At 39.7% G+C, this 13698-nt stretch overlaps 1 protein-coding gene across 2 annotated transcripts in view; it reads right to left on the bottom strand.

Annotated features, from left to right (window-relative positions):
- The window catches only part of FYCO1 (FYVE and coiled-coil domain autophagy adaptor 1), an 81060-nt gene that overhangs the window by 40804 nt on the left and 26558 nt on the right, over positions 1-13698 (bottom strand). For both annotated transcript variants that reach the window (XM_060781796.2, XM_060781794.2), the window contains exons 7-10: positions 12282-12375; positions 9267-11888; positions 8476-8568; positions 652-770 (exon numbers count right to left, since the gene is read on the bottom strand). In XM_060781796.2, the coding sequence (XP_060637779.2) occupies positions 652-770; positions 8476-8568; positions 9267-11888; positions 12282-12375 (2928 nt within the window). The remainder of the gene's footprint in view (positions 1-651; positions 771-8475; positions 8569-9266; positions 11889-12281; positions 12376-13698) is intronic.

Here is a 13698-nt window from a genome sequence, read left to right on the forward strand (position 1 = left end):
CTGCCTCCATTAATGTAATTGTATTGGTATCTATTTTTATTTTGAAATTTACCAGTAGCTGTTGCATTTCCCACCCTCAGCTAATACTTGAGTCAATGCATTTTCCCACTTTTTGTGGTAAAATTAGGTGTCTCGGCTTATATTTGGGTCAGCTTAAATTTGAGCATAAACGGTACTCTCTTTTCTGGCTCCTAAAGGAAGGCTAAATTTAACCTCTTCTCTCACTTTTTAACATTAATTTGAAGCTTATGCTCATTTTCTGGTTTGCTGCAATCTACGGCCAACAAGGAGAGCCAGCATGGTGTAGTGGTTGAAAACATTGGAGTATGACTCTGGAGCTGAGATTCAAATCCCTGCTCAGCCAAGGAAATCCGCTTTTTTCTCAGCTTCAGAGGAAGGCAATGGCAAATCTCTTTTGAAGGAATCTTGCCAAGAAAACTACATGATAGGGTCTTTATAAGTCAGAAATGACTTGAAGGCACACCACAATCAATGACTCATTATTCACTTCCAAAGTGTAATTGCAGAATAGAGATGTAAATAAAGCCGTACTGGATCAAAGTCGTGATTAAAGCTAACTATGTTAGGCTTCCTTACAGGTTCAAAAGACAAATATTAATATGGAAAAGCCAATGTAAGCAAAATTCTAACCTTTTCAGATCTTCTTGAAGTTGAGCTAACTCTTCATCTTTTTTTTGCAGGGCTGCTTTGCACTCAGTTATCGAATCAGTGGCAAGATCCAGTTTTGTGGACAGGTCTCTTTTAGCGGCCTAACAAAAGTTTTTAAAAGAGAGAGAGAATATAAGAAAAGAACTACAAACAAAGGTTTTATATACAATTTTGGAAGAAATGTGGTCACGGGGACAATTTAGAGTTTTGGAGCTTTTTTGGATGATATTAAAGAAAATCCCAAGTGAGGTCCTGCAGTGTTACATAAAAGTGTATTTGTAGCTGTAGATATTTCCAAAACGCTTTTCCAGATCTCCCATAAATGGCTGCCAGAATTAACAAGTATAATAATAATAATAATAATAATACTTTATTTCTAGACCGCCCTCTCTCCCTGAAGGGACTCAGGGCAGTTTATATATATACAAAAAGGCAAACATTCAGTGCCATAATTAAAATCACATAACATCAAGAATGTAAAATAGACATTAATAAACTTATTAGTAAAGAAAATTAAAGTTATAAAAATACAGATACTTAAAGACAGCATAATTGCATCAATAAAACATAACTGCACAAAAAATATATCCTAGATAGTTAAATGACTAAAGTGCAAACACCGCCTGACATTCGACATGATTTAAAATAGACCACAGGATAAATTATATGATGTTTTCTTTTTATTACTATTATTATTATTATCTTTTCACTTTTTAAATTGCTAAATCAAACCATGCAATTCACCATTCCGGACACAAGGTGGCAAGAAAGATCTAACAAATGTATATACAACTAGCTGTGCCCGGCCACGCGTTGCTGTGGCCAACCTTCCCTCCCTCTTTCTCTCCTTCTTTCTCTCTTTCCTTCCTTTCTTCTTTTTCTTTCCCTATGTCTCATCTTTCTTCCATCTCTACCTCTTTCTTTCCTCCCTGCTTCTCTCCTTTCTTCCTTCCCTTTTTCCCTCCTCTCATTACTTCTTGACTGTCCCTTCCATTTAATAAGGAAATGAAGGGGAAGGAAATGAAGAATGGGAAAGAAGGAGGAAAGGAAGGAGGGACAGGAAGGAAGGAAAAAAGGAGGGGGAAAAGAAGGGAAGGAAGGGGAAAAAAGGAGGGACATGAAGGGAGGGAGGAGAAGGAAGGTGGAAGGAAGGAGGGGGATGAAGAAAGGAGGGAGGGAAGGAAATAAGGGTGGAAGGAAATGAAAGGGAAAGAAGGAGGAAAGGGAGGGAGGAAAAGAAGGAAATGAAGAAGGAAGGAGGGACAGGAAGGAAGGAAAAAGCGAGGGAGGGAAAGAAGGGAAGGAAGGGAAAAAGGAGGGACAGGAAGGGAGGGAAGAAGGAGGGAAAGAAAGGAGGGGGGTGAAGAAAGGAGGGAGGGAAGGAAATGAAGGGGAAGGAAATGAAGAAAGGGAAAGGAGGAAAAGGAGGGAGGAAAAGAAGGAAAGGAAGAAGGAAGGAGGGACAGGCAGAAAGGAAAAGGGGAGGGAGGAGATCTAAGGCAGGAGTTAGGAAGGAGGGGAAGAAAGGAGGGAGGGATGGAAATGAAGGGGAAGGAAATGAAGAAAGGGAAAGGAGGGAGGAAAAGAAGGAAAGGAAGAAGGAAGGAGGGACAGGAAGAAAGGAAAAGGGGAGGGAGGAGATCTAAGGAAGGAGTTAGGAAGGAGGGGAAGAAAGGAGGGAGGGATGGAAATGAAGGGGAAGGAAATGAAGAAAGGGAAAGGAGGGAGGAAAAGAAGGAAAGGAAGAAGGAAGGAGGGACAGGAAGAAAGGAAAAGGGGAGGGAGGAGATCTAAGGAAGGAGTTAGGAAGGAGGGGAAGAAAGGAGGGAGGGATGGAAATGAAGGGGAAGGAAATGAAGAAAGGGAAAGGAGGGAGGAAAAGAAGGAAAGGAAGAAGGAAGGAGGGACAGGAAGAAAGGAAAAGGGGAGGGAGGGAAGGAGGAGAAGGAAGGAAGGAGGGGAAGAAAGGAGGGAGGGAAGGAAATGAAGCAAGAGAAAGAAGGAGGAAAGGGAGGGAGGGAGGAAAAGAAGGAAAGGAAGGATGGACAGGAAGAAAGGGAAGGAGGGAAAGAAGGAAAGGAAGAAGGAAGGAAGAAAAGGAAAGAAAGGGAGGAAAGAAGGGAAGGGAGGGAGAGAAGGAAGGTCCTTCATTCAAGCACCGTGGACCTTCCTCCTCCCCCTCCCCTTCTTCCTTGCGTGGATGCTCCGTTGCTGCTGCCATTGCTGCTGCTTTCCCAACAGGTTGGGAGGGAGCCTGTGTGTGTGTGTGCCGCGCGGGGGGGGATGAGGGTGTGTGCGTGTGTGCCGGAAGGAAGGGGGCATGTCTTACTGGCGTGAATGTGTGTGTGTGTGGCGGAAGGTGTGTGTGGGCGGCGGGGGGAGGAGTGAAGGAGCGTTGTGTGTGTGTGTGTGTTTGCGACGGGGAGGAGTGAGTCAGGGAGGGAAGGGGTGGGGGGAAAGGAAGGGGGCGTGTCTTACCGGCGTGAGTGTGCTTGGGCCCGCCGCGGCGAAGGGAGGGGGCATGTCTTACCGGCGGAGGGTGGGAGGAGGGAAAGAGTGAGACAGGGAGGGAGGGAGGGGGCGTGTCTTACCGGCGTGAGTGTGTGGCGGCGTGAGCAGGGTAAGGAGGGTGAGTTGCGATGGTTTGGACAGGGCGGGAAGCGGCGCGGCGTGAGGATGGGGGCGTGGCTTGCGCAGAGGGAACGTTGGCCGCCAGGCCATTTGCGCGTGCCAGGGAACTTGCGGCTGGGTGCCAATGCGCATGCTCAGTTGTTTTGCCGTTTTGTGAGTGTGGTGTTGTGTTGTTTTTGATTTTGATTGGGTTTGTTTGTACCTAGTGGGTTGAGGTATGTGCATGGGAATTTTGGTTAATTTCTGTTGGGGGTTTTTTGAGTTTTGCTTCCTCATACGACGCCACTTCAGATTTTATATATATAGATGACTCAACTAAGGCTAAAAAGTCCACTAATTTGAAGACCACTGTGAAGTTATTGCATGAATTACAATTGAGTTTTTACTGGGACAAATAGTATTTTATTTTGTATATTATTATTATTATTATTATTATTAAGGCTATTTTTCTTTCATTCTAATTATTACAAGGAAACTGTTGCCTTTTATCATTAAAAAACAATGATACTAAGATTTGTTGTTATTTTAAACCACGTTTTCTTGAAAAAAAATATGTATGAATGAATACATTTTATATTAGACTTTGCATTCATGTATTGTATGCTTCCTGGAATGGCTTCCAAGCATCGCAACATTCAAAAACATGCAATCTGGAGCATGTCAACTCGCTATATGCTGTTTTCTTGACAAATCTGAGTAAGGTATGTAAGTGGGGATGGGCTGAGGGTGAGTACAGGTGGATTTGCCTAGTAGTGGGTAGATCAGGTTAGGTTTATGTTAGACAGCATTGCTAGTATTTATTTATTTATTATTTTTAATATCTTGCTGTAGGGCTCCCTGGTGGCACAGTGGGTTAAACTGTGGAGCTGCAGAATTTGCTAACCAAAAGGTTGTGGTTCAAATCCGGGAAGCTCTCGCTGTTTGCCCTAGCTTGTGCTAACCTAGCAGTTCGAAAGCATGCAAATATGAGTAGATCAATAGTTACCCCTCCAGCGGGAAGGTAATGGCGCTCCTTGCAGTCGTGCTGTCCACATGATCTTGGAGGTGTCTACGGACAACACCAGCTCTTTGGCTTAGAAATAGAGATGCGCACCAACCCCCAGTGTCAGACATGACTAGACTTAATGTCAGGTGAAGCCTTTACTTTTACCTATGTCTTGCCATGCTTTGTGTTGTTGAGAGATATCTTCTATATTTCATTTGTGTGTGTGTTTATGTATTTAAAATATTTAATAACATGTTTTTACATGTTTTTTTGCAACTTGGGCCCCTTCCAGACAGGCCCTATGTCCCAGGATCTGATTCCAGGTTTTCTGTTTTAACCTGGATTATATGAGTCTGCACTGCCAGATAAATTGGGATAAGCAAAAAACCTTGGATCAGATCCTGGGATATAGGGCCTAGAAGGGCCCTTAGGGGTAAGTCACTTTGGTGAGTCTAATTAATCTGTGGGATTAAATGACAGCACACAGATAATATCCTATCATTGGGGATGGCTCAAACTACAGCTTGTCAATTTAATGGCACCATGGAGAGAAAAGGATTCATGGAGAGAGAAGGAGAATGACAGCAACTCATAACGGAGAGTTTAAAAAACCCAAGCTCACACATATATGCAACATGTACATAGCCTACAACTTTATGTTGCAGAGACACAGAATGTATCTTAAGCCACACAAAAAGAGCTAGTAGATATTCAGCCCATGTGTCAGATCGACCAGAATGCAAATACATGTTGACTCCAATACTTCAAAGAGTGGTTTGTCCCCCGATCATAATGAACATTAATTATAGGAAACCAAGTAGAAGATGGAAGCTTAACGAAAACCTACTAAAAGCACAAGGAGATATAGATAAATACAAGGAGAAATCGAGAGAATATTTCGAAATAAATGACAATGAAGATACTAAGATAACAACAGTTTGGGACGCTTATAAAGCGGTTATGAGGGGGCACCTCATTCAGCATAATACGATAAGAAACAGAATTAAAAACTCGAAAATGAATGAATTGAAAGAAGAAATTAGTAGAAAAGAAAGGGAGTTAAAAAATGATCCAGAGAATAAAGAAATTAATAAAGAGTTGGAAGTACTCAAGAAAAAGAAATATAATTTAGAGATAGAAGAATTGGCAAAGCAACTGAAGTTTATTAAACAAACTTCTTTTGAAAATGCAAACAAGGTAGGGAGGTGGCTGGCAAGAAAACTAAGAAAAAAGAAACAAACTCAAATAATAAATAGAATAAGATTAGGTGAAAAGGCATTAACTAATGAAAAAGAGATATTGAGAGAATTTAGTAAATTTTATCAAGACCTCTACACCAAGGGGGACATAGATAAGGAGAAAATTATGCAATATTTGAATAAACAAAAACTAGATCGTATCTCAGAAGAACAAAGGGAAAAATTGAATAAACCAATCACATTGGACGAAATTAAGAAAGCTATTCAAAATTTAAAAAACAATAAAGCTCCGGGACCTGACGGATATTCCGCTTGTTTCTACAAGACAATGCAAGAAGAAATCTTAATACCTCTACAAAAAGTACTAAATAATGCCTTGGAAAATCAGGAGATCCCAAACTCATGGAAGGAGGCAGACATCATCTTGATTCATAAGGAGGGAACCGCAAAGGAGGAAATGAAAAATTATAGGCCCATTTCATTATTGAACTCAGATTATAAAATTTTCACAAGTATACTAGCCAATAGATTTAAAGACTTCTTAAAAGACTGGATTGGAGAGGAGCAAAGTGGTTTCCTTCCGAATAGGAACATAAAGGATAATGTCAGAACTGTTATAGATGCCTTAGAATATTATGAAACGCATCACCAAAAGAAAATGGCATTATTAACTGTCGACGCTGAGAAAGCGTTCGATAATATGAACTGGGACTTTTTCAAACTCTTATGCCGGGAGATAGACATTGGTTTCCATTTCCAGAATGCTATTGAAGCAATTTATGAGGGTCAAAACGCAAAATTGTTAATTAATGGAACTTTGACAGAAGACATAAAAATTGAAAAAGGGACAAGACAGGGATGCCCCCTGTCACCCCTGATATTTATATTTACTTTGGAAATCTTATTAAAGGATATTAGAAAGGATGATACTTTGAACGGTATAAAACTGGACAAACAAGAATATAAGATCAGGGCGTTTGCCGACGACCTCATAGGGATAATTGAAAACCCGAGAGAAAGTGTTACAAAGTGGATAAATAAATTGGAAGAATACGGAGAAGTAGCAGGCCTAAAAATAAATAAATCAAAAACAATGCTACTCACGAAGAATATTACACGGGCAAATCAAAAATTTTTAGAAGAAATAGCGGGAATAAAGGTAGTACCCAAAATCAAATACCTAGGGATATGGGTAACAGCTAGAAATCTCCAACTATTTGAAAATAATTATATAAGTAAATGGAAAGAGATTAAAAAAGAAATGTTAAATTGGGAAAAACTGAACCTATCAATGCTGGGGAGAATTGCAGCGGTCAAAATGAATATTCTGCCTAGAATGTTATATCTTTTTCAAAATTTGCCAATTATAAGGAATAATAACTATTTTAAAGAATGGAATAGTAATATCACGAAATTTGTTTGGAAAAACAAAAAACCTAGAATCAATGCAACAATTATGAATACGGCGAAGGAAAAGGGAGGATTTGGTTTACCCAACTTGAAATTATACTATGAAGCAGCCGCTCTAATGTGGATCCTAGAATGGAGTAAATTGGTTAATATAAAAATTTTAACGTTAGAAGGTTTCGATCTAAGAAAAGGGTGGCATTCATACATTTGGTATGAAGGAAAGCACAAAGAAAAGAACTTTGGGAATCATTTCATTAGGTCATCATTGCTGAAAACTTGGGAGCATTATAAAAGCTATCTTTTTGAGAAAACTCCTCAATGGGTTTCGCCCCTAGAAGCAAATCAAAGACGACTTCTAGGTTGGACACATTGGCCGACTTATAGTGATTTGTTAATTAAAAGAGGAGACATGTATGTGTTGAAACCACAGGAAGAAATCAGAAGTAAATTTAAAAATGTTTCATGGCTGCATTATAGACAAGTGCAGGAAGTATTCAAACAAGATAAAGAAAAGGGATTCGGAACTAAAGAAGACTTTTGGGATAAAATACAGAAAGGGGGAAAAAAGATAATTACAAAAATTTATAAAAAGTTGCTAGAATGGGCAACAGAAAGAGAAGTTATAAAAGACTCTATGATACGATGGGCCAAAAACATTGGAAGGGTAATCCGACTTGAAGAATGGGAAGTTATATGGACAAAGAGGCTGAAATACACCTATGCATCGGACCTCCAGGAAAACTGGTTGAAGATGCTACATAGGTGGTACATGACTCCTCAAAAATTGAATATTATGAATAAACAGATTGACAATAAGTGTTGGAAATGTAAAAGCCAAGAAGGCACATTCTACCACCTTTGGTGGTCATGTGGAAAAATCAATGAATATTGGAAAATGATACATAAAGAATGTAAAATAATATTAAAAAAGGAATTTCCGTTTAGGCCAGAAATGTATCTACTGGGTATGTTTGATTCGGACATATTCAATGATAAGAATATTGAAAAGCTATTTACCTTTTTAATTACAGCAGCGAGAATGGTATTAGCCAAAGTGTGGAAACAGGAGAAAATCCCTCAAAAAACGGACTGGATTAAAAAAATCATGGATATTAAAGATATGGACGAATTAACATATTGGCTAAGACAATGTAATGGACAAGGGATGAAACAAACAGACTGGAACCCTGTTGAAGAATATATTGAAAAGAGAGAATGGTTAAAAGCAACTTAAATGAGAGAGTGGGAAAGAAATGTATAAAATCCTCCTTGTTAGTATATTAACCAGTGATATTGGAAATAAAGAAAAGAAGAAAAGGAGGAAATGGAAAATATATTAGAGGAAAGTAAGAAGAAAGGAAGTCACACTAGGGTGTAGAGTAGGATGTTCATTGTTTTTTTTTTAATTTTTCTTCTTTTGTGTTTTGGGTGTTCTGGGGTTTTATATGTGTGGTGGTGGGTTATTAGTGTATGATCACGTTATTATTCTTTCTTTTTATGTTAATAATGGTGAAAATTCAATAAAAAATATTAAAAAAAAAAAAAAAAGAGTGGTTTGTCCCAACCATATATACAACCTACCTGCATGTCTTTGAGTGCTTCTTCTGCAATATATACTTGCTGCTTCCTCTTTTCAAGCTCCCGTTGTAAGTGTTCACATTCTTCACTGACAGCCTGGCAGGAGATATCAAACACACATTGGTATTGTTGAAAAAGAGACACTATTCATTACATGATTCATTTGCTGACATCAGGTAACAACAACAAACACACTATTAAGATTGGGAAAAGAAAGGACATAGGAAAACTGAGAAAAAAGCTAAGTTTAGTATTGCTGTAAATAGTGCACAGTGGGACAAGGGGTGAAAACAAAGGGTGTGATACAGCCAACTAGCTCTTTGTGATATCTGTATTACTATCAGAAGTCCAGATGGGAATCCAAGAATTAATGAAGCAAAGCTAAGTGTCTATAAATCCATTTTAGCAGAGAGAGAAGGCAGGAATATGAATAGATCACAGGCATCCTCAAACTGCAGCCTTTCAGCTGTTTGGGCCTCCAACTTCCAGAAGCCATCTTGTTCAATGGTCAGGAATTCTGGGAGTTGGAGCCCCAATCAGCTGAAGAGCCATGTCTAATTCATGCTCAACACAAAGGTCCAACATATCTAGAGAAAAAATGTACTTTCAGTTCCCAGAGTAATGTCAAGCAAATGTCAAGAATAGTCTGGTCAGGTTGACTAGAAAATTCTGGGAATTATAATCTCAAAAAGTGACGTTTCAAGCTGTGATGGCAAATGTGCAATTTGGGGGTTGACTATCCCTGGTGTACAGAATCCCGGTCTTATTTCAACATCACCTGTTGTTCACATTACCTTAAATTTGGTTTGATAGTTTATAATTTCTGTACTCAGCTGAAACTTGACTGCAGATAGCTCCTCTTTGCTGAACTCTTGCAGACTCTGTGCCTGTCGCTCTGCTGTCTCTAGCTGAGTCCGCAGGTCAGGTACAGTGGAAGCGCAAATCTCAGAATCCTCCAGTTTCTCTTGCAGGCCTTCTTTTTCCTGAGTGAGCCTTGAGAGCGCATTCTGAAGCTCTTCTTGATCTTTAGCTGCCTTTTCTTTGGTAGCACTCAGTTCTTCCATGAGCTGGGACAGCTTTTCTTCTGCTTCTGCCTTCTCAGATGTCAGAGTGCAAATCTGAATGCCAAGCTCAGCCATTTCAGTGTTGGTCCTATGGAGAAGATCCTTGATTTCCATATTTTCCATGTTAACCATCTCCAAACACTGCTTGACCCTGGACAATTCATCTGTGAGGCACAGAACACTCTTTTCCATTTCAGCCTTCTGGTGGACTTTCTGATCTCTCTCTTTTTTCAGCCCTTCCTCCTGCTCCTGACACTGAAGCAGTTCCTGCACATGGTTCCTGTTGAGGGCTTCATTCTGCTCCTTCAGCTGCTGGGCCAGGGACTTATGCTCATTTAGGACTGTCTTATGGATATCCAGCTTGCCTTGCAGTTTCTCCTTCTCTGCAACAGTTTGTTGAAACTTAGCCTGAAGGTCCATCATTTGCTCTTGAAGCCTAGCAACCTCTGCCTGGTTGATATGCAGCTGTTCTTCAGAAAGAGCCAATCTGGAAGCCAGATCTTTTTCTTTTCTCTCTTGACAGGCTGCCTGTTCCAACTGGGCTTTCTCTACAGATGTCTTTTCAGAACTAATGGATTCAATCACCTTCGTTTGATGGAGACACGTTTTTTCAATATCTGCTTTTTCTGCTTCTAGAGTTTTCACTTCTTTTCTGCACCTCTCAACTTCTCCTTGAAGCTGCCTGCACTGACTCTCCAGGCACTGCAATGCCTCATCTTTCTCTCCAAGCAGTGCCTTCAAAGATTCTTCATTCTTCCTCAAAGAAGACACATTATTTTCCATTTGCAAGCAATGCTCTTTGGTGCTCTGGAGCTTGGTTTCAAGTACACTTAAGGACTCCTTCATGGTGTCTTCACTCTGTTTCAATTCTTGATAGTCAACCTGCAAAGTATTCATCTTCTCTTCCAGAACTTGGTTTTGCCTTGTGGCATTCTGCAGGTTTTCATCCAGAAGCTTGTTTTCTTCTCGGAGCTTCTTCTCCTTTTCATCCACAGACACTACAGCATCATCTATTTGATTTTGGAGTTGTTTCTCGGAAGCTCTCAACTTGGCAACCTCAGCTTCTAAACAAGATTTAGACGCTTCCAGTGCTCTCCACTTTTCTTCTAATTTCTGATTGGTTTGTTGCAGCTTTGCATTCTGGGACTTGAGCTTCTCATATCTTTCAGTGGTATTTCTCAATGAAGAGCTCTGCTCGACTGCCTGTTGCTCCATTCTTTCTAATTTTTTTCTGAGAGAGTCTCTTTCAGAAACAAGTTCTGTTTTTTGTTCCTCTAAGCTTTTAACTCTCTGACTTAGTTCTGATAATTTAATTTCCAGCAACACAAGCTGATCCATTGTGTTTTTAACTTCTTGTTCCATTATTGTTTTTTTATGGCTGAATGACCTCTCAAGTTCCACCTTCTCTTCCCTTTCCTCCTCAAGTTTTCCCCCCAATGATTTTACACATTCCAAAGAATCTTTCAATTGGATTTGAAGATCAGCTGCCTCCTTGCCTTTTGCTACTAGCTCTTTCTCAAGAACAGCTCTTTCAGTTGCCATGGTTTCCAGTTTAAGACTCAGTTTTTCAGATTCTTCTTTACAGCTGATGGTGAGGTTTTCCAACTTCAGTTCAAGCTCCTTCTGAGCATCTTCTTTCAGATGCAGTTCCTCTTCTGTAACTTTAAGCAGAGAAAGATGTTTGTCATTTAGCTTCCAGGCATCAACCTTCTCCTGTTCTACTGTATGGACCTTCTTCCGCAACTCCTCAAACTTCAGTGCAGATTCATACTGATTGGCTTGTTGTCCCTTTTCATTCAGGAGGGTCTTGGCTATGAGCTCCTCGTTCTTCTGCTCTTCTGATTTCAGATTGGCCATGAGTTCACTAATGCAGACATCCTTCATGGCTACTAAAGATCTGCTGCTTTCCAGTTCTTGATTCAAGAGAAGTAGCTTAGAGTCAGAGTCCCTTTTGCTGGCCTCCAGTTCCTCAAGCTTTGCAGAGTATTCTCTTTGCTTCTCAGCAGCATTCAGTTCTAACACCTGCAAACATTTCTGCAGGTCCTGCACAGTACCCTGAGTACAGTAGGAGATCTCTCGTTGTTTCTCCAGCTCTTCAAGCATTTTTGTGAGCCTGATGTTCTCCTCTTTGATCCGGCCACTGTTCTCCCTTTCGGCCTGTGCTTGCTGTTGCTCAAAGCTGACAGCTGCCTGAAGTGTCTGGTTCTCCTTTTCCAGATGATGGATCCGATCCTGCAGTTCCTTTTGCCGCAGCTCTGCCTGGTCAAGCTCTGTGTGCAACTCATCTAGGCCCTCAAGGGGTTCAATATTTAAAAAATTGTTCCCATTGGGACTAGAAGGAATCTCTTGTGCCTAGAAAGAACAAGAGAAAAATGAAAGCAAAATTAGTAAAATTGCTGCCTCCTTTTTTGTCTCTATCTCAGATTATTGTACAAGAGAAACTTGTATTATATATAAGCCACTAGAAAACTCTTACAACATCTGGATAAACCAGACAAACAAGACAGTTGTTTGTTTAAGATTATAGTGCTAAGAAAACAGGAAACACGCAATAAGTTCAGATAATCAAATGCTCAGGTGACAATCCAGATAAAGAACAGACTGTGAGTTCTACTGCAATTCTACCCTCAAGTCGCTCCTGACATGAAAAAAAACCTAATTGTTATGGTTCATAACAATGAGGACTTTGAAGAGAACCCATGCTTTTGCTTATGAGGAAACACACTGCTTTGTTAACACAATTACCTGCAGATAGTTGCTCACTAAGCTGCTCATACTCGAAGTGCGGCTTGGTGGTTTCCACAAGTAAGCTGAGGAGCCAAGAGAAGATAATGTTCTCCTAACAATAAAAAAAGGAATTCATAATAACTATCTTGTTGCAAAATGAATCTATATCTGCATTAATTGTAAAGCATGTGTGTACTAAAAAGCATATCTGTTCACTATTAATAAAATAGAAAATTGAACTCGCTGAAATTGTGTGCTATAGCTTCATTTTATATTTAAAATGATGCTTTTTGGTCATTTGTGTTGACTGAAATACAGATATATGGTGACTGAAACATCGACAGTTTCCATGGGCAACTTGTTTATATTTCAATCATCACATATTACTCTTTGCAGTCTCTGTGACTCATACAAATGGGAACAAACCCATTTCTGTGAATTTATGTATGATAACTTAAAGGCCTACGGCTACAAATAAGCAACTTGGTATACAGTAATGAATCAGATGGCATATATAGAAAATAACATCACAGTGAAGAATGACATATTTCCACTTTAATCCATGATACTCTGTTATATCTACCTACCTATCTATCTATCTATCTATCTATCTATCTATCTAGACACACACACATATACACGCCCTGTATTTACTTTCAGCGTACTGTTCTATTATCCAGGGGAAGACCAAAAAGAGGTGCTAGACAGAGGAGAGTCCATTTTACAGGGGGGGGGAGTTGAAGGAGGAAAACAATTTCCCCCTTTTTCACTGGTTAATCCCCCTCCCCACTTTCCATTTCATAAACAAGGGTTGTTTCCATGATGGTGACATGGGTGGAATAACAGGACAACAGAGGACAATAGTTTTACTCCTTCAAACCCTTCTCCACCCAACATAAAATGGACTATCCCTCTTTTTCTAGCACCCTCTTTTGGCCTCCACCCAGAAAATGGACCAGTTTTAATTGTCGTGACTACATCCTAAGAAATTCTTGAATTTGCAGTTTGCCAAATACTTAGAATTTTTGTAAATGTGTTCCAGTGCATTTTCCTATTCTATAGTTTTCAATGTCCTGTGAGAAGATAGACTGAAGATTAGATCAAGGTACACACTGGAAATTATAATTTAAGGAAGTGTGCTAGAGTTTTCTTGCGCAGAATTCTAAACACTCATTAAACAAGAGATAAAGCCATGACAGTTAAAAGGGAAGCAAGCTGGGACAGCTTCATTCATTGGTAATTTAGGCTCAAAGATGTTTATTAATTTTGTTATGGTTTTATAATATTTTAATGTTTTTAATTGTATTTTATGGTCTTGGTACCAACTGTGAACCGCCCCGAGTTGCCTGCGGGCTGAGAGGGACGGTATATAAATATAGTAAATAAATAAATAAATGTGATTTGATCTGACTGTGCACTGAAAGGATGCTGAAAT

Source organism: Anolis sagrei, chromosome 6, assembly GCF_037176765.1.
Source record: "Anolis sagrei isolate rAnoSag1 chromosome 6, rAnoSag1.mat, whole genome shotgun sequence".
Taxonomy (NCBI): Eukaryota; Metazoa; Chordata; class Lepidosauria; order Squamata; family Dactyloidae; genus Anolis; species Anolis sagrei.